Source organism: Hypanus sabinus, chromosome 20, assembly GCF_030144855.1.
Source record: "Hypanus sabinus isolate sHypSab1 chromosome 20, sHypSab1.hap1, whole genome shotgun sequence".
Lineage (NCBI taxonomy): Eukaryota > Metazoa > Chordata > Chondrichthyes > Myliobatiformes > Dasyatidae > Hypanus > Hypanus sabinus.
The window spans coordinates 40,436,338-40,459,826 of record NC_082725.1 but is presented as its reverse complement, the minus strand read 5'-3'; the positions used below and the strand labels follow the sequence as shown (position 1 = coordinate 40,459,826).

The window sequence follows — 23,489 nt, the reverse complement described above, 5'->3', positions numbered from 1 at the left end:
AGGAGGTTTAATTGCAGCCTTTACTGCTTCTTTCAACAGATGTTGCCCAACCTGCTGAGTTCATCCAGCTTTTTTGTAAGCCTTTACTACATTTGGAATGTTACATTCCAGGAGTCTAGTGTTCAGACTGTGAATAATCTGACTTGTCCAATGTAGCTGATAGAATTTAACTTGGACCTCACTGTTGACCTGGGAGTGGATACCAATATAGGTTTCCTCCACCATCCAAAAGTAGAGCATTCCTATGAAACGGTTCGTAAGCCGGAATGTAGTAAAGTGAAGAAGCAATTACCATTTATTTATATGGGAAAAATTTCTGAACATTTGCAGACCCAAATAATAACCTACCAAATCATGCCAAATAACACATAAAACTTAAAATAACAGTAACATGTAGTAAAAGCAGGAATGATACGATAAATACAAAGCCTATATAAAGTAGAAATACTTTTCTACAATCATTGCAGCATTGTCCACTCTAGCGAAAATCTCACACAAGTGCTCTCAGCAGAAACACTCTCTCCAGTAACCTTTAAGCTATGAAGCTGCCAAATCATACCAAATAACATGTAAAAATACACAGCCTATAAATAAAAACACAAAATGCTGGCAGAACTCAGCAGGCCAGACAGCATCTATGGGAGGAGGTAGTGACGATGTTTCGGGCCAAAACCCTTCATCAGGAGTGAAGTAACATGGGATGGTCGAGGGGGGATAAGAAGTGGGAGGGGGGATGAAGTAGAGAGCTAGGAAGTGATAGGTTGGAGGGAAATGGGCTAGGGGGAAGGTGGAGAATTATGGGAAATAAAAAAGAAAGAAAGGTAGGGCAGGGGGTGATTATATTGGGGGGGGGGAGAGAGAGAAAGAAAACCAGACTGAATTAATAGATAGGGATGGGGGTAGGGGGGGCAGGGGTATCAACGGAGGTCAGTTAGTTGGATGTTCATGCCGGCAGGAAGGCGGCTACCCAGGCGGGAGATAAGGTATTGCTCCATCGACCTGCGTGTGGCCTCATCTTGATGGTAGAGGAGGCCATGGACAGACATGTCGGAGTGGGAGTGGTCTGTGGAATTGAAGTGTGTGGCCACAGGGAGATCCCGCCACTGCTGGAGGACTGAGTGCCGGTGTTTGGCGAAACGGTCTCCCAGTCTGCGGCGGGTCTCCCCAAAGTATATATGGCCACATTGGGAGCTCCAGATACAGTATATCACCCCAGTTGAATCACAGGTGAAGTGGTGCCTCACCTGAAAGGACTATCGGGGGCCTGGGATGGTGGTGAGGGAAGAAGTGTGGAAGCAGGTGTAGCATTTCTTCTATTTGCAGGGATGTGCCCGGAGGTTGGTCGGTGGGGAGGGATGGGGGGGGGATGAATGGACAAGGGAGCTGCATAGGGAGCGATCCTTGAGGAAAGCCAAGAATGGGGGAGAGGGGAAGATGTGGCTGGTGATGAGATCACGTAGGAGGTGACAGAAGTTACGGAGGATTATACGTTGTCTGTCCATGTCCATGTCCTCCTCTACCGTCAAGATGAGGCCGCGCGCAGGTCGATGGAGCAATACCTTTTCTCCCGCCTAGGTAGCCGCCTTCCTGCCAGCATGAACATCCAACTAACTGACCTCCGTTGATACCCCTGACCCCCCCTTACTCCCATCCCTATCTATTATTTCAGTCTGGTTCTCTTTCTCTCTCTTCCCCCCCCCCTCACTATAATCTCGCCCCCCAGCCCTATCTTTCTTTCTCTTTTATTTCCCATAATTCTCCACCTTCCCCCTAGTCCATTTCCCTCCAGCCTATCACTTCTCAGCTCTCTACTTTAACCCTCCCCCCACTTCTTATCCCCCCCCTTGACCATCCCATGTTACTTCACTCCTGATGAAGTGTTTCAGCCCATAGATGTTGTCTGGCCTGCTGAGTTCTGCCAGCATTTTGTGTTTTTAATAATGTATTTACAGTGTAGTATCATTTACCGGAATTGGAAAGACAGCGAGCACACTGATAATGGTGTATTAGGCTGAGTCGTCGGAGGTTGGGGTGGTGAGAGGTAGAGGAGACTGGGGTGTCATCTCATCGTTGTCTGCTTCCATCAGGGCAGGCAGGTCATCTTCTTCTATGTCTGCCTGCCTCGATGTCAAAGGTCGAGGTTCGTCATCTGCTGTGGCTGATGTGGAAGGCTTGAGAAAAGACAGTATGCTTGACTGTTTAGCCTCGCACATTTTTCTAACATACCGTTCTTTGTAAGCACTCAAACCATCCTACAAAGATGCCCTAAATCTATGTACCCTTTCAAAATTAAAGTCATACTTTTCTGCAATCATTGCAGCATTGTCAATCGCAGCGAAAATCTCATGCAATTGCTTCACGTTCAGCTCCTGGACGATTTCACTGCGTTTGGTTTCGACTGTAATCCATTCCTCTTCCAATTGCATCAGTTCTTCATCTATCAGTTCTTGGTCATGGGATGCCAAAACCTCTTCAACATCATCTTCGTCAACTTCCACAAAACCAGCCTTCTTAGCCAAACTCACTATGTCTTTACTTACTTCACCACAATCAAAATACTTAATTATGTCTAATTTTATGCCCTTGTAACACCCTTACATGCTCTTTTAGGCTTTTCCAATACCTTAGAACTCATCTTGCTAACAGATTCACAAAATAAATCGACATAAAGCACAGATGCTCACAGGCACATGTTTAAGCAATGGCAGCTAGAATGCAGTTCCGGGGGAGGAGCTTAGCTGCTCAGCACACGCTGCCTTTTATTGGGCGTTGCCTTTTCTCATAATAGTGAAAACACCTTCTGTTAGCAAAAATAGGGTAACTAATGTTGGTCTTTCGTAACAGCGAGGTGTCGTAAAGCAAACTTTCGAAAAATGGGGGTTACCTGTATTGGTTCACTATTCTTCCAATGAACTTGGAGGAGTTTGCAGAGACTACATAGTTGGAATTTTCTCCGGTGCTTTAAGGTGACTGCTGAAGGGATTCTAGATCTTAGAGCTATGCAGTAGGGCAAGGAACATAGAGAATGAGTTTTGTGCAAGGCCTGAGGTCTTCAAGTACCCTTTTCCTGAACTGATCAAAGGTTGTATTGATAGTGAAGGTTACAGTTAGGGTTTGATTAATTTTTTCTTCAATTTTCCTTTACCTAGAATGTTCAACATTTTCTAGGGTCTCAGTGTGAACCTTTGTTTTTGGAAGGGAAAGGTGGTGAACTAAGAGTAGGTTTGTATAGGATTTTGGTCTTATGGATGTTGAGTGGAAGGTCTATCCTCATGTATACTTCAATGGTCATGTCAATAATGGCTTGAAGACCAGCTACAGCATTGAGCCAACATAAGCATTGTGTGAGTACTGGTGATTAGCTACCTAGCTTCAGGTGATTTTGGATTTGGAATGCAGTTCTATATTTCAAACTGGTCTAAAAGTAGCTTGACACAATCCAGTTTAGAGCAGCCAGTTTGTTTAGGATATCTCTCCCAAAGCCCCTTTACTTTAATTATTCTTCTCCTCTCCTGGAAGCACACAGTACTTATATTAAAGAGGAAATTATTTTCTGTCAGCAAAATTTGGTCACATCCAATAAATAAACATACTGCAGATATCTTTCATTTGCAGAAACAGTCAAACTGTTCACAATCCTCAAATGAGACCCACTAAATACTACGCATGAACTATGTCCTTGGCTGATGGAAAACACTTTCCTAATTCTGTACTTCCAAGAGACCGAAGAACTTCTTTGGTATTTTCCTGATACTGATGATATACCAAACATCTGATTGACGCTGGCTCTAAGTTTAACAAAACAAAATCTCAGTAAATCTCAAAAATTTAACAGTGGCAAGGTAAAATCAGATTAACCTGTAGTCCACGAACTCCAGTTCTTCCAAACTCTCCTTTCTGGCCCTTTGGTCCATCTTCACCCTGAACACAATTTCCATGTGAGTTATAATGTCATATTTAACATCACTTAATTCTACATACTATTACCACCTTCTGTAGTGTATGTCTCTGAATGATAAAAATCACTATTACTTAATCAAGTAAAGTCTTTTTACCATTTGAAGGTAAGAACTACCAATAGTTAATGATCCCCCCCTGAAGTCTATTTTCAATCCAGTTATTGGAAATGACAAACAGAACCCATCTTGAATGGATTGTCTTTGACCTGTTTCATAGCTTAACCTTATTTATTCTGTGGAGTGCCATTTTCTAATCCATTAACTTTAACTGAACTGGTACAACTTGGACTAAAGGGCTATAAGCGGTAAATAGAAAACAAAGCTTGATGGTAGGAATTCAGGAATTATGAAACTATGAAATTATCTGGCATTAATCTGAATGAGAACCAGTCTTCAATATTTAAAGTAATTTGCAAGCAGTAATCAGTTTGAATTAAAAGGACAACTTTTTAAACTAACAGTACTGTCTAAAGAACAAAGGCTACTAGCACACAGTAAGGGGCTGCCTTCTCAAATTATATGGTTTGCAAACTGATGTAACCATAAGATGTTCTTGTATGCATCATCTGTATGTAAGACATTGGAGAAATGATAGCTGGCCTACATCAAATGAAACAACATTGGCCAAGCTATTTAACACCTTTGTGACTAATTTCAAGGAAGCTTGCAGATCAAACTAATTTTGTCCCTTAGCACATCAGACAGTCACAGGCATATTTGCTTTACCTATAGTTGGGATATTTGTGTACTGGGAGAGTTAATCCTCATAACATTATTTTTGGATGTCTGGATTATCTATTCACAGAAACTTTAGATCATCCTTGTGAATTATTTTGTCTCCGCAAAGCTGAACATTCCATGATGCCTCCCATGGTAGAAATGTAATTCAATGGAAGCATTATCAGACTTAAAATACTGAAGTAGATGATTTCATTGTAACTATTGAAATTGTATTGAATTCCCAGCTCACAACTTCAGAATATTCATAACTGCCTCACAGCCACTGAAAAATGTGTACGTAAAGTGTAAAATTATCCAAATTTGGTACCTTCAGTTTTTTTTCAGCACCACACTGATGTTTCAGTCTGGATTATGAGTTCAAATATTCAAAGAAATGTGAACAATATTAGCTGAAAGGTATTCTATAAACAAGGTATTTTTATATTACAAGACACATGGTCGTAATAAATTTAGGGAAACAACTAAGTTCAGGAAAGAGATCATTCCATGAGCAATAACTAAGAATTGGAATGAAGCATTTCATGGCAGACACTAGTAATGCATGTGCACTATACATGACTCCTGACAGTACTACTGTTGAGTTCCACTTTGCACATGTAAAACATTGTTCCACTAAGACTAGTTATAACATTTGCTTCTCTGTATGGCAAGGTGAACTGTTTGAGACTTTACACATACTTACCAATTAAAATTTAAATCCATGATTTTTTAAGCTAACAATATTGAAAATCTAAAACAAAAGCCCCTTAGAGACTGTGTTAGGGAACTGGAGCTGCAGCTTGATGACTATCGTCTGGTCAGGGAGAGTGAGGAGCTGATAGAGAGGAGCTATAGGCAGGTAGTCACCCCAGGACCACATGAGACAGAGAAGTGCATAACAGTCAGGAGAGGGAAGGGCAAGAAGCAGGTACTAGAGAGTACCCCAGTGGCTGTCTCCCTTAACAATAAGTATTCCTGCTTGAGTACTGTTGTGGGTGATGGCCTACCTGGGGGAAGCAACAATGGTCACACCTCTGGCACAGAGTCTGGCCCTGTGGCTCAGATGGGTTGGAAAGGAAAAGGATGGCAGCAGTGATAGGGGGTCAAACAGGCGATTCTGTGGACGCAGGAAAGAACCGTGGATGATAGTTTGCTTTCCACGTGCCAGGTCCGAGATATTTCTGATCATGTCCAAGATATCCTGAAGTGGGAAGGACAACAGCCAGAGGTCATGGTACATATTGGTACCAACTACATAGGTTGGAAAAGGGAGGAGGTCCTGAAAAAAAGACTACAGGAGTTGGGAACCTGTGCCACGTGACAGTGAGTATAGGAATAGAGTGAGGTGAAGGATAAATGAGTGGCTGAGGGATTGGTGCAGGGGGCAGGGATTCAGATTTCTGGATCATTAGGACCTTTTCTGGGGCACGTGTGACCTGTAGAATAAAGACAGGTTGCACTTGAATCTGAGGGGGACCAATATCCTTGCGGGGAGTTTTGCAAAGGCTATTGGTGAGAGTTTAAACTAGAATTGCTAGGGGTGGGAAATGAACTGAAGTGAAGGAGGAAAGGGAGGTTGGCTCACAAATAGAGAAAGTTTGGAGACATTGTGAAAGGGAAGATAGGCAGGTGATAGAGAAGAGACGCGGTCACTCTGATGGTTTAAGATGTATCTGTTTTAGTGCGATGAGTATCATGAATAAAGTGGATGAGCTTAGAGCATGGATCAGCATTTGAAGCTATGATGTTGTGGCCATTACAGAGACCCAATAACTCTACTGGGTGTTTTTTTACAGACCACCCAATTGTAACAGGTACATCAAGGAGCAGACAGGGAGACAGATTCTGGAAAGGAGTAATAATAACAGTGTTGTTGTGGTGGGAGATCTTAATTTCCCAAATATTGATTGGCATCTCCCTAGAGTGAGGGGTTTGGATCGGGTGGAGTTCGTTCGGTGTGTTCAGGCAGGTTTCTTGACACAATATGTAGGTAAGCCTACAAGAGGAGAGGCTGTACTTGATTTGGTATTGGGAAATAAACCTGGTCAGGTGTCAGGTCTCTCAATGGGAGAGCATTTTGGAGATAGTGATCATAATTCTATCTCCTTTACCATAGCATTGGAGAGGGATAGAAACAGACAAGTTAGAAACGCTTAATTGGAGTAAGAGAACTATGAGGCTGTCAGGCAGAAACTTGAAAGCATAAATTGGAAACAGATGTTCTCAGGGGAATGTACCGAAGAAATGTGGCAAATGTTCAGGGGATATTTTCGTGGGGTTCTGAGTAGATACGTTCCAATAAGACGTGGAAAGAATGGTAGGGTACAAAATCAGTGGTGCACAAAGAAGAAAAGAAGAGCTTACAAAAGGTTCAAAAAACTAGGTAATGATAAGATTCTAGAAGATTATAAGGCTAGCAGGAAGGAGCTTAAGAATGAATTTAGGAGAGCCAGAAGGGGCCATGAGAATGCCTTGGCGGACAGGATAAAGAAAAACCCCAAGGCATTCTACAAGTGTGTGAAGAGTAAGAGGATAAGACGTGAAACAATAGGACCAATCAAGTGTGACAATGGAAAAGTATGTATGGAACCGGAGAAAATAGCGGAGGTACTTAATGAACACTTTGCTTCAGTATTCTTTATGGAAAAGGATCTTGGCAATTGTAGGAATGACTTGCAGTGGATGGAAAAGCTTGGGAATATAGATTTTAAGAAAGAGAATGTGCTGGAGCTTTAGGAAAGCATCAAGTTGGTTAAGTCACTGGGACTGGATGAGATGTACCCCACAATACTGTGGGAAGCAAGGGAGGAGATTGCTGAGCCTCTGGCAATGACCTTTACATCATCAATGAGGACGGGAGAAATTTGTGGATGTTGTTCTCTTCTTTACGAAAGGGAGTAAGGATTGCCCAGGAAATTATAGGCCAGTGAGTCTTACTTCAGTTGTTGGTAAGTTGACGGAGAAGATTCTGAGATTTATGAACATTTGGAGAAGCATAATATGATTAGGAATAGTCAGGCATGACTTTGTCAAAGGCAGGTTGTGCCTTACGAGCCTGATTGAATTTTTTGAGAATGTGACTAATCATATTAGTAAGGAACAGCCGTCGATGTAGTGTATATGAATTTTAATAAAACATTTGTTAAGGTACCCCATGCAAGGCTTATTGAGAAAGTAAGGAGGCATGGTGATATTGCCTTGTGGATCCAGAACTGGCTTGCCCACAGAAGGCAAAGAGTGGTTGTAGATGGGTCATATTCTGCATGGAGACCGCTGACCAGTGGTGTGCCTCAGGGATCTGTCCTGGGACCCCTACTCATAGTGATTTTTATAAATGACCTGGATGAGGAAGTGGAGAGATGGGTTAGTAAATTTGCTGATGACACAAAGGTTGGGGGTGCTATGGATAGTATGGAAGGGTGTCAGAGGTTACAACAGGACATTGATAGGATGCAAAACTGGGCTATGAAGTCACAGATGGAGTTCAACCCAGATAAGTGTGAGGTGGTTCATTTTGGTAGGTTAGATATGATAGCAGATTATAGCATTAGTGGTAAGACTCTTGGCAGTGTGGAGGATCAGAGGGATCTTGGGGTCCGAGTCCATAGGGCACTCAAAGATGCTACGTAGGTTGACTGTGTGGTTAAGAAGGCATACAGTGCATTGGCCTTCGTTAATCATGGGATGGAGTTTAAGAGCCGAGAGGTGATGACCCTGATCAGACCCCACTTGGAGTACTGTGCTGAATTCTGGTCGTCTCACTATAGGAAGGTCGCAGAAACCATAGAAAGGGTGCAGAGAAGATTTACAAAGATATTGCCTGGATCGGAAAGCATGCCTTATGAGAATAAGTTGAATGAACTCGGCCTTTTCTCCTTGAAGCAACGGAGGATGAGAGGTGACTTGTTAGAGATGTACAAGATAATGAGAGGTACTGATCGTGTGGATAGTCAGAGGCTTTTCCCCAGGGCTGAAATGATTAGCATGAGAGGGCATAGTTTTAAGGAGCTTGGAAGTAGGTACAGAGGAGATGTCAGGGGAAAGTTTCTTTACACAGAGAGTGGTGAGTGCATGGAGTGGGCTCCCGGCGACGGTGGTGGAGTTCGAAATGATAGGGACTTTGAAGAGACACCTGGATGGCTGCATGGAGCTTAGAATGATAGAGGGCTATGCATAAAGCCTAGGCAGTTCTAATGTAGGGACATGTTCGTCACAGCTTTGTAGGCCAAAGGGCCTGTATTGTACTGTATGTTTTCTATGTTTTTGAAAATTGCTAATTCTGGAAATACTTAGCAGGTCAGTCTGCAGACGAGCAAACTGAAACAGAGTTAATATTTCAAATTAAAGACTCTTCATCAGAACTGGGAAGACAAAGGGTGACTGTTAAGCTGCAGGGAGGGGGGAGTAGGGAGAATGTCATTAAGTACATCCGACATTTCCTGTTTTCATTGTTGAAGTCTCAAGTCTATTCAGATAACACTAAATTAACCTTTAGTGAGACACCTGTGGCTGGACAAATTAAACATTATCTTACAGCTACAATTAGTATTGGTTCCATTTGAATGTCATTCCTGACAGCGGTGGTGGTTGTTCTGAAATGTCAAAATTGTAGGAGTGTGTTTGTGTGTGTGTGTACCTGAAACTGGAAAGATAAAAAGGTTAAGGGAGCTGCCTGATCTTTGTTATAATTTACCTTGGAGAAAGTAAGATTTTAAAAAATGCATGCAGAGGACAATGGGTAAGAACTACATACACCTATTACCCTCAAAAGATGGCAACTGCCTGTACTCAGATTTCCATTTGCCATTGCAACAAGTTCCATTTTATTATGCACTGAAAGATGAAACACAGAATAAGAGATTATTCACAAACCTTTTGCCCTTTGAATCCATCACTTCCTTTGTGACCTCTGAAGCCTTTATCTCCAATTGAGCCCTGAAACACAAATCAAAGTAATATTAAAAATAAAGCATGTATGGGCATATTCGAGTGGGAAAGCAAATTGTGCAGAAGATACGGAGAGTCTGCCGTGACTTAGGTGGGTTAAGTGAATGGGCGTGGGTTTGGCAGATGGCGTACGATGTTGGTAAATGCAAGATCATCCACTTTGGAAAGAATAATGGAAGAGCAGATTATTATTTAAGTGGTAAAAAACTGCTGCATGCTGCTGTGCAGAGGGATTCGGGAGTGCTTGTGCAGGAATCACAAAAGGTTGGTTTACAGCTGCAACAGTCTATCAAGAAGGGAAATGGAATGATAGCCCTCATTGCTAGAGGGATTGTATTTTGAGCAGGAAGGTTATGCTGCAACTGTACAGGGTACTGGTGAGGCTGCACCGGGAGTACTGAGTGAAGCTCAGGTCCCCATACTTGAGGAAGAATATACTGGCTTTGGAGGCAGTGCAGAGGAGGTTCACCAGGTTGATTCCAGAAATGGGGGGGTTTGAGTATGAGGACAGATTGAGTCATCTGGGAATGTGCTTGCTGGAATTCAGAAGAATGAGAGGAGATCTTGTAGAAACATATAAGATAGAGGCAGGAAAGTTATTTCCAGTGACAGGTGAGACTAACACTAGGGAACATAGCCTCAAGATTCAGGGGAGATTTAGAACAGAGTTGAGGAGGACCTGTTTTTCCAAGAGAGTGGTGAATCTGTGGAATTCTCTGCCCAATAAAGCAGTAAATATATTTTTAAGACAAGGTTGGATGGAAGTTTGCATAGTAGGGGAACTAAGGGTTATGGGGAAGAAGTAGGTAGGTGGAGATGAGTCCATGTCCAGACCACCCATGATCGTATTAAATGGTGAAGCAGGCTCAATGGACCAGAGGGCCTGCTTCTGCTCCTATTTCTTCTGTTCTGATGAGCCAATAATACAAGAGCATCAAGTTAGAGGGCCTTGCCCATCAGCTTCTTGTAAAAGATGAGGCAATGGGGTAAAATCCAATGTGTATCGTTCTGAATAGTATGTTTCTCTTGACTGTTCAATAATAGTGAGAAGGATTCAGTGTGAGATTGTAGGCAAAAAAGATAAAGTTGAAACAATTTCATGAGCTATGACTTTATATGGATTTGGAATGGAAGAATGCAGAAACTTATCATTTAATCTGAGACCAAAATGTCTTTAGGAACACTCAGTCCCACTGTATATTATAAAACTCACTACCTGCATCTAAAGCAAACAACACTGATGTTACATTTAGCACCGTGCAAAACTTTGGAGTACTTATACAGTAACTAGTTCACAGCCAGTGAAAAATATCTAAGCTATAAAATGTAAACTGATTCCGATTTGGTGCCTTTGAAAAAATTCAGGAACTTTTAGGTCAAATGGCCTAAAACACTCCAAAAGTTTTTTTTTGTAGTGCTTCAAAGAACAAAAGAGAAAGAGATTGTGGGAGGTTTTAAATAGGGAATTCCAATCTTTGTTTTAAGCTTAACAGCTGAAGGCATGATGGTCAATGGAAAAGCAACTAAATTTGACAAGGCCAGAATTGGAGGATTGGAGATATCTCAGGGGATTCCAGCATTTCATAAAGTTACAAGAATAAACAGGGGACAAGATCATGATAGGAATTTACAAAAAGTGTATGAAATTAAAGCCAAGTCAGTGTTTAACTGTGAACCAACCTAGTCAAAAAACATGGGGATAAAGGGTGAGTAGGACAATTTGAATCTAAGTACAGGAAGAGAAATTTAGGATCAACTCAACTTTGCAGATAGTGAATATGGGTGCTCACTAGGAGTGTGCTAGAATTGTTCAGTATAGAACTATTTGTTAGATTTGGATTCTTGTTTCATGTTTCTATGATCTAGCCAGAGAGGCAACATCTGGATAAAACTTTGGAGGGACCAGTATGGATCTTTGGTGAACATGAAACTTAACATTCACAAATGTGAAGATTTTTTTATTTGCAGATATATCTCTCGTTACCGCTTTTATTTTGTTATTTATTCCTTTTACAGCCCAACAAAAAAGTGAGCATTAATCTATCACTCATCCCTGGAGTACTAAGGATCAAACACATTGGAGGATCTCAAATTGGAGGAAAGTTAATTTGGGCACGATAGATTTCCTCTCCTGAATCATATAAGTGAATATTTAGGGGATTTCCATCAATCCAGTATTTTATTGATTATCATTATTTGTGACAGAATAGGTAAAGATAGAACAATGCATCTCATTGGCTTTTGTTGAACCTTACAGTATGCAGATTTAATGTCATCTATGATTCATGAAGTTTATTGGGAAGAAAGAGCATTAGGATGTTGTGAGGTTGTGAAAGGGCTTTTCCAGGTGCCATTCCCTGCCATCTTTACTATTTAGATTTTTAAGGGCCATTGGCTTGTCCATTCTACAGCATTAAACAGAATGCAAGAATGCACTCATACTCTATTTTATGCTGTCTCTTTGGAAAATGGGAAAAGGAAAGTAGAAAAATGTGAACTTAGTAAAAGCTCAAGAAATTCTGGTCTGATTTTCATAGTTAAGCAAGCTTGGTGGCAAAATTCTCAGCAACGCTCTCCATAAAGATCAAATTCTTAGCAAAGGGCTCATGAAAGTTCAAATCTGTTACATAATTCAATAAATTATTGACATTACTCTTACTAACCTGAGGTCCTGACAATCCAATCTCTCCTTTTCTTCCAGGGAGACCAGGAATTCCATTAGTTCCCTGAAAAATAGGGAAAAACAGGACCCCTAATATTAGCAATGTGACAAAGATTAAACACATGCTAATATTAATTATTACTCAAATCAGAAAATGGGTGAAACACCATTCTGAAATTTACTATAATCCAATCTTGTTCATTTCCATTATTTTAAAGACTTTGATGTAAAAAAATAGCAACAGACAGAATTCCTGATTACTGAAATCAGAATTTACAAATGCTTAGACAGAAGAAACTATGTGATTTTTTTTCACTTTCATTTTGACTCCTCCTGCCTTCAATCAGAATCAGGTTTAATATCATTGGCATATGTCATGAAATTTTTTTCTGTACATTAAAATACATAATTATAAAACTAAAATTTCTCCAAGTATATATAAATAAAGAAAGTTAAGTTAAACAAGTAGTTCAAAAAGAGAGGGGAAAATATTGAGGTAGTGTTCATGGGTTCACTGTCCACTCATAAATCTCATGGCTGCTCCTGAAATGTTGACTGTGTATTTAGGCTCCTGTACCTCTTCCTTGGTGGTAGCAATGAGAAGAGTGTATGTCCACCATGATAGGGGTCCTTAATTATGAATGCTACCCTTTTGAAGTATCACCGTTTGAAGGTGTCCTGAATGCTGGGAAGGCGAGTACCCATGATGGAACTGGCTGTGTTTACAATTTCCTGCAGTTGTTTTTCCAATCCTGTGTAGTGGCCCCTCCATACCAGATGAATGGTGATGCAACCAGTTAGTATGTTCTCCATGGTACATCTGTAGAAATTTACAGTGTCTTTGGTGACATACGAATTCTCCTCAAACCCCTGTCATGCCTTCTTTGGAAATGCATCGATATGCTGGCCCAGGATAGGTCTTCGGATATGTGGACATCGAGGAACATGAAACTGCTCACCCTTTCCACTTCTGATCCTCGATGTTTCCCTGACTTCCCCTTCCTGAAGTCCACAATTAATTCCTTGGTCTTATTGAAATTGAGCACAAGGCTGTTGCTGTGACACCACTCAACCAGCCAATTTATCTCATTCCTGTATGCCTCCTCATCACCATTTGAAGTTCTGCCAACAATTGTTGTATCATTGCAAATTTATAGATGGCGTTTGAGTTACGCATAACCATCCAATTGTGGGTATAGATAAAGTAAAGCAGTGAGCTAAGCATGCATTCTTGCATTGTGCCAGTATTGATTATGAATGAGGAAGGGAAATTATTTCCGATCTGCACAGACTGTGGTCTCTCAATGAGGAAGTCAAAGATCCATTTGCAGAGGGAGGTACAGGGGCCCAGGTTTCGGAGTATATTGATTAGAACTGATGGTGTGATTGTGTTGCACACTGAGTTGTAGTCAATAAGCAGCAGCCTGTTGCCCGTATTACAACTGTTTAGAACATCCAGAGCCATGTGGAGAGCAAGTGAGGCTGCATCCACTGTCGACCTATTGTGGCAACAGGCTAATTATAGAAGTCCAGTTACTGAGGCAGCAGTTAATTGTAGCCATGACCAACCTCTCAAAACATTTCATCACAGTAGATGTGAGTGCTACTGTGATGAAATGCTTTGAGAGGTTTATAGATAATGCCATGAGGATCAATTATAATTGTTTTTAAAGCATTTTGAAACAAATTGCACAATTTTAGAAAGGGATGTATGATCAGAATCAGATTTAATATCACTGGCATGTGTTGTAAAATTTGTTAACTTAGTGACAGAAGAACAATGCAATACATAATAATATAGGAAAAATTAAATATGTAAATCAATCACAGTAAGTACATATATATGTATACCAAATAGTTAAATTAAAAATAGTAGAAAAACAGCAAAAAAAAAAGTGAGGTGGAGTTCACATTTTAAATGTCCATTTAGGAATTGGAGGGGAAGAACTGGTTCCTGAATCACTGAGTGTGTGACTTCTGGTTTCTGTGACTTCCTTCCTGTTGGTAACAATGAGAAGAGGCCATGCCCTGAGTGATGGGGGTCTTTAATGATGGGTGTCGCCTTTCTGAGGCACAGCTCATTGAAGATGTCCTGGGTAGTATGAAGGCTAGTACGCAAGATAGAGCTGATGAATTTTACAACTTTCTGTAACTTCTTTAGATCCTGTGCGGTAGTCACCCATACCAGACAGTAATGCAGCCTGTCAGTATGCTGTCCATGGTAAATCTATAGAAGTTTTCGAATGTTTTATGCAACAAACTGAATCTCCTCAAATTCCAAATGAAATATAGCTGCTGTATAGCCTTCTTTATAGCAGACAATAGACAATAGGTGCAGAAGTAGACCATTCGGCCCCTCGAGTCTGCACCGCCATTCTGAGATCATGGCTGATCATTCACTATCAATACCCAGTCCCTGCCTTGTCCCCATATACCTTGATTCCCCTATCCATCAGATATCTATCTAGCTCCTTCTTGAAAGCATCCAGAGAATTGGCCTCCACTGTCTTCCGAGGCAGTGCATTCCACACCTCCACAACTCTCTGGGAGAAGAAGTTTTTCCTCAACTCTGTTTTAAATAACTGACCTCTTGTTCTCAATCCATGCCCTCTGGTACTGGACTCTCCCAACATCTGGAACATATTCCCTGCCTCAATCCTATCAAATCCTTTAATTATCTTAAATGTTTCAATCAGATCCCCTCTCAATCTCCTCAATTCCAGCGTGTACAAGCCCAATCTCTCCAATCTCTCTGCGTAAGACAGCCCTGCCATCCCAGGAATCAACCTAGTGAATCTACGCTGCACTTCCTCAATTGCCAGAATGTCCTTCCTTAAACCTGGAGACCAAAACTGTACACAATATTCCAGGTGTGGTCTCACCAGGGCCCTGTACAAATGCAAAAGGACATCCTTGCTCTTGTACTCAATTCCCCTTGTAATAAAGGCCAACATTCCATTTGCCCTCTTCACTGCCTGTTGCACTTGCTCATTCACCTTCATTGACTGATGAACTAGGACTCCTAGGTCTCTTTGCATTTCTCCCTTACCTAACTCTACACCGTTCAGACAATACTCTGCCCTCTTGTTCCTGCTTCCAAAGTGGATAACTTCACATTTATTCACATTGAATGACATCTGCCAAGTATCTGCCCACTCACCCAGCCTATCCAAGTCTCCCTGTATTCTCCTAACGTCCTCTTCGCATGTCACACTGCCACCCAGTTTAGTATCATCAGCAAACTTGCTGATATAGTTATCAATGCCCTCAACTAAATCGTTGACATAAATCATAAAGAGCTGTGGTCCCAATACAGAGCCCTGTGGTACCCCACTAGTCACCTCCAGCCAGTCCAAGAAACACCCATTCACTGCTACCCTTTGCTTTCTATCTGCCAACCAGTCTTCTATCCATGTTGAAACCCTGCCCCCAATGCCATGAGCTCTGATGTTACTCACCAATCTCCTATGTGGCATCGATACGTTGGGACCAGGTTATATCCGCAGAGATCTTGACACCCAGGACTCACTCTCTTCACTTCTGATCCCTCTATAAGGATTGTGTTCCCTCATCTTACCCTTCCTGAAGTCCACAATCAGCTTTTGGGTCTTCTGGACATTGATGTGTAATATTTGAGGGTGGCAAGATAGGCTAAAAAAGGTTCTTAACATTGTGGGTGGGATCATAAGTAAAATATAAAGTGAGAAAGCAAACATGTTATGCTGAACCTTTGAAGCTGGTGGTTTGGGCTCAGTGAAGGCCGATGCCCCTATTGAGGCAACTTTGCATAGGTGCCAAGGTTTTGGAGAGAGAACAAAACATTTACAAGCCTTCCATTATATGCAGAGACTGGAGAACTTTGATGACTCTCCTTACAGAATGAGGAAGTTATAATAGTGTTGCTTAAAGTTATGCAGGCATTGGATGGAAAATATGACAAGAGAATGATGAAAATAAAGGCTGGATCCTTTAGTTTCTGTGAAAGGATTTTCTGTTTGCTAAAACACTCAAAGATTAGCAGGAAATAAAACTGAGGAGGAAGCACAATTCTATCCTGACTCCAAACAATCTGGCTATAAAGTAATCAATACTAACTTTCTTCTTTCATTAGTATTCTATTTGCAAATTTTATCTTAATGTATATACTTAAGTTGAGAACAAAAATTTAAAATATTCATTCAAATTTAATATCAAAAAATTCAGAGATCATGAAATTGTTTAAATATTTTAATTTAAATGTTCTACAATTGTATCTTTTTATACTCTCCTTTATTTAGCCAATAGCATTAGAGACTATTGACTAACTTGCTTCAATCTCTTTAGCCAACACTGCCTATTATATAGATTTATAACTGTAAATTATTCTGTTCAACAAATACCCAAAGTTTCCAGAGATATTTTGTCTTCCACATATTAACTATTTGCATTCACCTTTTGGCCTTGGAATCCAGGGGGCCCAAGGGATCCTCTGGTACCAGGTTGTCCACTGCGACCCTATAGGAGGAAGATCTATGTTATTCAGAGAACTAAGAAAAGTAATCATAAAGGTTGCAGAACATCGATATTTCCTTTCTTGATTTAGAGTGAGATTTCCCATTCTGCACTCAATAGCCACAAGATAATTAATCGCAACGTCCTCCTGGCCTGGATACCGTGTACCCTACTTATCAGAGCACAGGAGACGCTATTTCCGCTGAATAATCAGATTCAACTTGACCTGTTATCTGTTCCCAGCATTTTCTGTTTTTATTCCAGATTTCCTACATCTTGTTTCTCGCTCTTTAATAGTTTTATCCAATTGCCATGTTTTGAATGGAAGTTAAGAGCTACAATCACATCTAATTAACAATAACAAAATAATTTGGTTTTAATAACTGAAAACTACATAAATATGGGATTCATTTGAGAAGCTATTGAAGTTCCATATGTGGCCAATCTTCCCAGCAAAAAGTTGCACATATTATCAAATTGTGAGTTCCTCTTGCATGTAGCTGTTTATAAATATTACCATCCTAATTCATTCTTTTTGCATTAATTTAGAATTGGTAGATTAAATCATCTGATCAGATCAGACACTCATTTGGCACTGCAGTGTTAAACTCATAATGGAAAAGCTTTCTAAAAGATAAAACCAGTTCTATATTGAATGATGCATGTTTCAAAGTAAGAAAAAAAGAAAGGTACCATCGCATCCAGAGTTTTTCCAGTTAGCGGACGACTTCCTCCCACACCATTGTGACAAAGAGGGAGATTGCGTACAATGCAAGTTACAGCAGTAGTTTGCCATTGCCTTCTACCGGGTGAGTTTTTTCAAAGAGATCACCAGCTCTTAACTCAGCACAGATAAAAACAGTGCAGGGTAGCTGGCTGGATTTGAACTCAGGACCTCCTGCCCCGCAGTCCAGTGATGATGCCACTACACCAAAACCAGGTCATGTTTCAAAGTACATGTGATAAATAAATCTGAAATCTGAATAATTTAATCGGATGTCCAAATGCTCTGTCACTACATAATTCTGCAGTCTCAATCCATCAAAAATACATTCAGTGGCATGCTACATACCAGCCCCTTAACTTGACTTCACAGGTACCACACAGTTTCCTGATCCATCTACTCCCAGAACAAATAAAGGCGCATAGATCTTCCCCACCAAGCAGCAATCCAAGATAATATCCCCACTTGTTTTCAAGGGACTATGGTATTGTTATTCCATATCAATACAGTGATGTGCAACTAGTTTGAAATAAACAAACCACAAACCAATGATTTAATATAACAGACAAGATTTCTGAGAATGAACATTTTCATACCACCATGCTTGAATTTCTCAGACTAAATTAGCACTTTAACTAATAAACATACCTCAATACCCATAGCTCCTCTCCGACCAGGTCGTCCCTTTAAAGATATAAAAGTATATCTGATTTTGACTGTTGATCAAATCCAAGAGTTTCCATTGCATTATTTAACAATATAAGGGTAACAATACTGTTGAACATCTCAAGTAACAGTCATAATTAATCTTTGGGGTATTTGGACAGCAATTAAATTTCCAGTTTCAATTTGGATTGCCTGACAGAGAAATTGTAGCAATAAAGGGATCATTTTCAGGAGGGTGGCTGTGACTGTTGGGGTGCCACGAATATGGAGTGAAATGATTGAGTATAATCTATCCAAAATAGCTAATGATACAACACTCGGTATCTGTGTGGATTGTGAGGAGTCTACAGACAGGTGCCGGGGTGCGGGGATGTGTGGCGGCTGTTAGATAGCCTGATGTAATGGTCAAGAACATGGCAAGTGAAATATAATGTGTGAAATCATGAACTGAACCACTTTGGTAAAAAAAATGATAGCATCGCAGAGTGTATTTTAAATATATTTTATATTTGAGAGTGTCGGTTTTTAGATGGGCCTGGATGAAACACTGAAAGAATATAAATTCCAAGAGCATCTGGAATCATTGGAAATCTCTCTTCAGTTTGGCTGTCGAGACTTCGTCAGTGAACTCATTCAAGACGGAGTTACATTTATTGATGCCAAGTGCATCAAGTGATATGAATTGCTGCAAAAAATGTTGCTGAGATCAGAAAATAAGCATCAATCAATGGCAGATCAGGCATTAAGGGTTACTGGTTAATTTATTCTGCTATTAATGTTCTGAAAAAAATCAGTGCTTGCTTGAACTCACTTAGAATCAGATAGAGTAAATGGGAATGCAGATCACTGTAGTTAACCAAATCATGCAAAATGATTTACATATTTTAAACTGATTTAAAACATGTAAACAAATGCCAGCAATCAAGAGTGGAAACACGATGTTAACTACACATTAACAATAGGATGCTTGATGGCTTGACCTGTGGAGCAAGTGTTTTGTTGCCAATTAATTCACTCTACAGAGTGAAGTGGGCAGAATGTATCCTCACCAGCTTCTGAAGCCATTAACTGCAGTAGTTGTTGCAAATTTTCAAAAAAAAACCTTCACCCTTTACGAAATTTATAAACAAAGTTGATGACAAATCGGCATACATGTCACAACCATGGATTCGGCAGCACAGTAGATACAGCAATTGTGCTTGAGAATTTGCACGTGTCAGCTAATTATTATTTAATCGTGATAGTATTTAACTCCATACTTGTCGTCGTAGTGATTGTTGAGACTTGGACAGAGCATAGCAACACTTGACTTTTGTTTTGCAGCGGCCTTCCCTGAGAAATTGGACTGTGGAGTCAGCTGACTCTGAAGACTCACTTTATTTGTTTAATGTTCTTTTCAGCCGCAGTGTAGGCTTTGTTTCCCATTTGAGAGTTTTAGTTAATGGCTCTGTTTGGTCTTGCATTTATTGTTTTATTTTCCCTTTAACACTGTTCGCATTAAAGTTTTGTGAACTATTGACCCACTTCAGCGTCTCTCACTCTGCACTTGGGCCATATCCGAACCACAGTGACAATACAGGAGAGAGACTGAAAATGTGGCTGAGTGGTGTCAACACAATAACATCTCACTCAGCTAAACAAAGACCAAGGAGTTGATTATTGACTGCAGGAGGTCCATGAGCAAGTCTCTTTTGGGAGATCAGAGTTGGAGAAGGTCAGCAGCCTCAAATTCCCTAGCATTATCATTTCAGAGGACCTTTCTTGGGTGCAGCAGATACGTATCAATACATAGGAAGCACAGCAGTGGCTTTACTTTCTTAGAAATTGGTAAAGATTTGGCACATCATCTAAAACTTTGAAAAACTTCTATATATCTGTGGTAGAGAGTATACTGGCTGGCTACATTACAGCCTGGTATAGAAACACCAATACTCTTGAATGGAAAAGTAGCGGATACAGCCGAGACCATCATGGGTAAAGCCTTCCCTACCACAGAGCACATCTACAAGGATGTGTTATAGGAAAGCAACATCTGTTATCAAGAATCCCCATCATCTAGGCCATGCTCCCTATTCACTTGTACTATCAGAAGGGGGGACAAGAGACTCGGGTACACCAGGTACAGGAACAGTTATTACCCCTTACCCGCCAGGTTCTTGAACCAGAGGGAATAACTGCACTTGCCCCAACACTGAACTGTTCCCACAATCTATGGACTCAATTCCAAGATCTCTTCATCTCATGTCCTCAATATTTATTGTTTATTAATTTTGTTCATTTTGTCTTTGCAATTTGCTGTCTTTTGCAGAATGATTGTTTGTCTATCTCAATGTGTGCAGTTTTTCATTGATTCTGTTGTGTTTCTTGGTATTTACTGTGAATGCCTGTAAGAAAACAAATCTCAGGGTTGCATATGGTGACATTTATGAACTTTGACCATATATTTACTTTGAGCGTCGAAGTTAGTAGTTTATCTGAAGAATGAAAAGAAAGCAGGGAAATGTCTGTATTATTCAGTCACAGCATTTGGAAATCTTGATGCTGAGATACATTAGAGAGATAGGGAAGGTCAAACAACCCTATGCAAAGATTGCTAATCTTGAAACTGAGATTGCTGTCAGTATATTATAAAAGTATGCTTTTAAGTTGACCCAAGTATTGGACACAGATAGCTGATTTCAACCAAGTAATATACACATATACCTGAATTGAACAATCTGTTTTGAGCTCACACATAAATATTCCAAGAATTAAGTAATTGAATCTATCTGATAAGTACACACACAAGATCTAGTTTTAATATGTTGGATTCAACTTGCCAGAACACCACCAAAATGAAAGCAATTATTGTTTCCAATTTAGAAATAAACATAGCAATCAATTGAAGGCAGATGTATTTACAAAAAACTATACATAAAATATCAAAATAGATTTGTGCAGAAAATATGAAGAAATTTACATGAGTTCTAGACAGCTAATTAGAAGCAAGGTATCTTACCTTATTTCCATCTTGACCAACCTTGCCTGGTCTACCTCTTTGCCCAAATTCACCCTGTAGATTAAAAAGACAGGTAAAGTTTCATTGTTACTGCAATTATAATCCCAACATTTTCACATATGGAAATGAGACCATAATGAGAAATATCACTATTCTAATGAGTGTAGTTTCAAAATATTCCTAAGTTTTGTTAGAAAATATTCTCTCCCTTGATAAGTTCTGTGACTTCCTCTGATTTATTTTATCAAGCAATTTCCTTTATAGTAGCTTCTATCTTGCCATATGACCCTGAAGCTGAGAAAGTTAAGCAGGAACACAAGCTGTAGTTATGGCTCCAGTTTGAAAGTGAACAGTAATATTTAGATTAGTCTGGCTGAAGAGCAAGGAGACTAGAACAAGAAGCTTAAAGTTAGAATGACGCCATTCATACAATTGGGGTGATGTCAGGAATCACTGCTTTTCACTAATAGTGGAAAAATCTGCAAATTCTATTGCCAAAAAAAGGCCAGTTTAGCTCATTTAGTATAAAAATTTTGAATCTGAGACTGGCATACATTTATTGGGTAAAGAAAATATGCTTGCTGCAGTAAATGGACTTCAGACACAGTTCAGGCATAACATAAGCCAATTGACTGGAGTTCAGCTTGCTTCTGTAAGTCAGTTTCAAAATGCTACAGTGTCTTGAGTTGTTTGGGTGGGGGGAGGTGGTGGAGACGGCCCTTCAGAGGAGATCAGCTGCAAGATTGGGAGTGTAGTGGGCAGCAAGGAAGACCATCATGTTTTGCAGCAGGATCCAAACCAGCTGGAAAAATGAACTAAAAAAATGGCAGGTTAAATTTAATGCGGACACGTGTGAGGTTTAGCACTTTGGGAGGACCAACCAGAGTAGGTCTTACACAGTGAGTGGTAGGGCACTGAGAAGTTCGGTAGAACAAAGGGAGCTGAAACACAGATCCATAATTCATTGGAAGTGATATCACAGTTAGAGCGGGTCGTAAAGAAAGCTTTTGGCGTAAGGGCCTTCCTAGACAAAAGTACTGAGTACAGGTGATGGGACGTTGAAGTTGCATAAGGCATTGGCGAGGATTATTTTGGAGTGTTGTGTGTAGTTTTGGTTACCTACCCTCAGGAAAGATGTAAATAAAATCAAAAGAGAAAAGAGAAAAATTGCAAGAATGTTGCTGAGACTGGAGGACTTGAGTTATAAGGAAAGATTGAATAGGTTAGAACTTTATTCCCTAGAATGTATAAGATTGAGGGAAGAATTGATAAAGGTTTACAGAATTGAGGGGTATAGATATGGTAAATGTCAGCTGGTTTTATCCACTGAGGTTGGTCGGACTACAACTAGATGTCATGAATTAAGAGTGAAAGATGAGAAGTTTAAGGGGAAGATTTTGGAAAATGTTTTCACTCAGGGGGTTGTGTGAGTGAGGAATGAGCTGCCAGTGCAAGTGGTTCATGCAAGCTCGATTTCAATGTTTAAGAGAAGTTTGGATAGATACATGGATGGTCGTGGTATGGAGGACTGTGGTCCCAGCACAGGTCAATGGGAGTACATTCAAGAGGAACTCACAATTTGATAATATGTGCAACTTTTTGCTGGGAAGATTAGCCACATATGGAACTTCAATAGCTTCTCAAATTAATCCCACATTTATGTAGTTTTCAGTTATTAAAACCAAATTATTTTGTTACTGTTAATTAGATGTGATTGTAGCTCTTAATTTCCATTCAAAACATGGCAATTGGATAAAACTATTAAAGAGCGAGAAACAAGATGCAGGAAATCTGGAATAAAGACAGAAAATGCTGGGAACAGCTAACAGGCCAAGTTGAATCTGATTATTCAACAGAAATAGCAGAAGATTTTCTTACTCCTCTCCTCTGATAAGTAGGGTACATGGTGTCCAGGCCAGGAGGATGTTGCGATTAATTATCTTGTGGCTATTGAGTGCAGAATGGGAAATCTCACTCTAAATCAAGAAAGGAAATATCGATGTTCTGCAACCTTTATGATTACTTTTCTTAGTTCTCTGAATAACATAGATCTTCCTCCTGTAGAGTCGCAGTGGACAACTTGTATCAAAGGATCCCTTGGGCCCCCTGGATTCAAAGGCCAACAGGTAGTTATAATAATAACAAGTAGTTATTATGTGGAAGACAAAATATCTCTGGAAACTTGGTGTATTTTTTGAACAGAATAATTTACGGTTATAAATCTATATAATAGGCAGTGTTGCCTAAAGAGATTGAAGTAAGTTAGTCAATAGTCTCTAATGCTATGCGCTAAATAAAGGAGAGTATAAAAAGATACAATTG

The 23,489-nt window shown here is 40.1% G+C and overlaps 1 protein-coding gene across 1 annotated transcript in view; it reads right to left on the bottom strand.

Annotated features, from left to right (window-relative positions):
- LOC132378207 (collagen alpha-6(VI) chain-like) overlaps positions 1-23,489 on the bottom strand; it is a 127,493-nt gene that overhangs the window by 28,820 nt on the left and 75,184 nt on the right. The window contains exons 22-27 of the mRNA XM_059944917.1: positions 21,168-21,221; positions 18,152-18,187; positions 16,720-16,782; positions 12,290-12,352; positions 9,552-9,614; positions 3,859-3,921 (exon numbers count right to left, since the gene is read on the bottom strand). Coding sequence (XP_059800900.1) covers positions 3,859-3,921; positions 9,552-9,614; positions 12,290-12,352; positions 16,720-16,782; positions 18,152-18,187; positions 21,168-21,221 — 342 coding nt within the window. The remainder of the gene's footprint in view (positions 1-3,858; positions 3,922-9,551; positions 9,615-12,289; positions 12,353-16,719; positions 16,783-18,151; positions 18,188-21,167; positions 21,222-23,489) is intronic.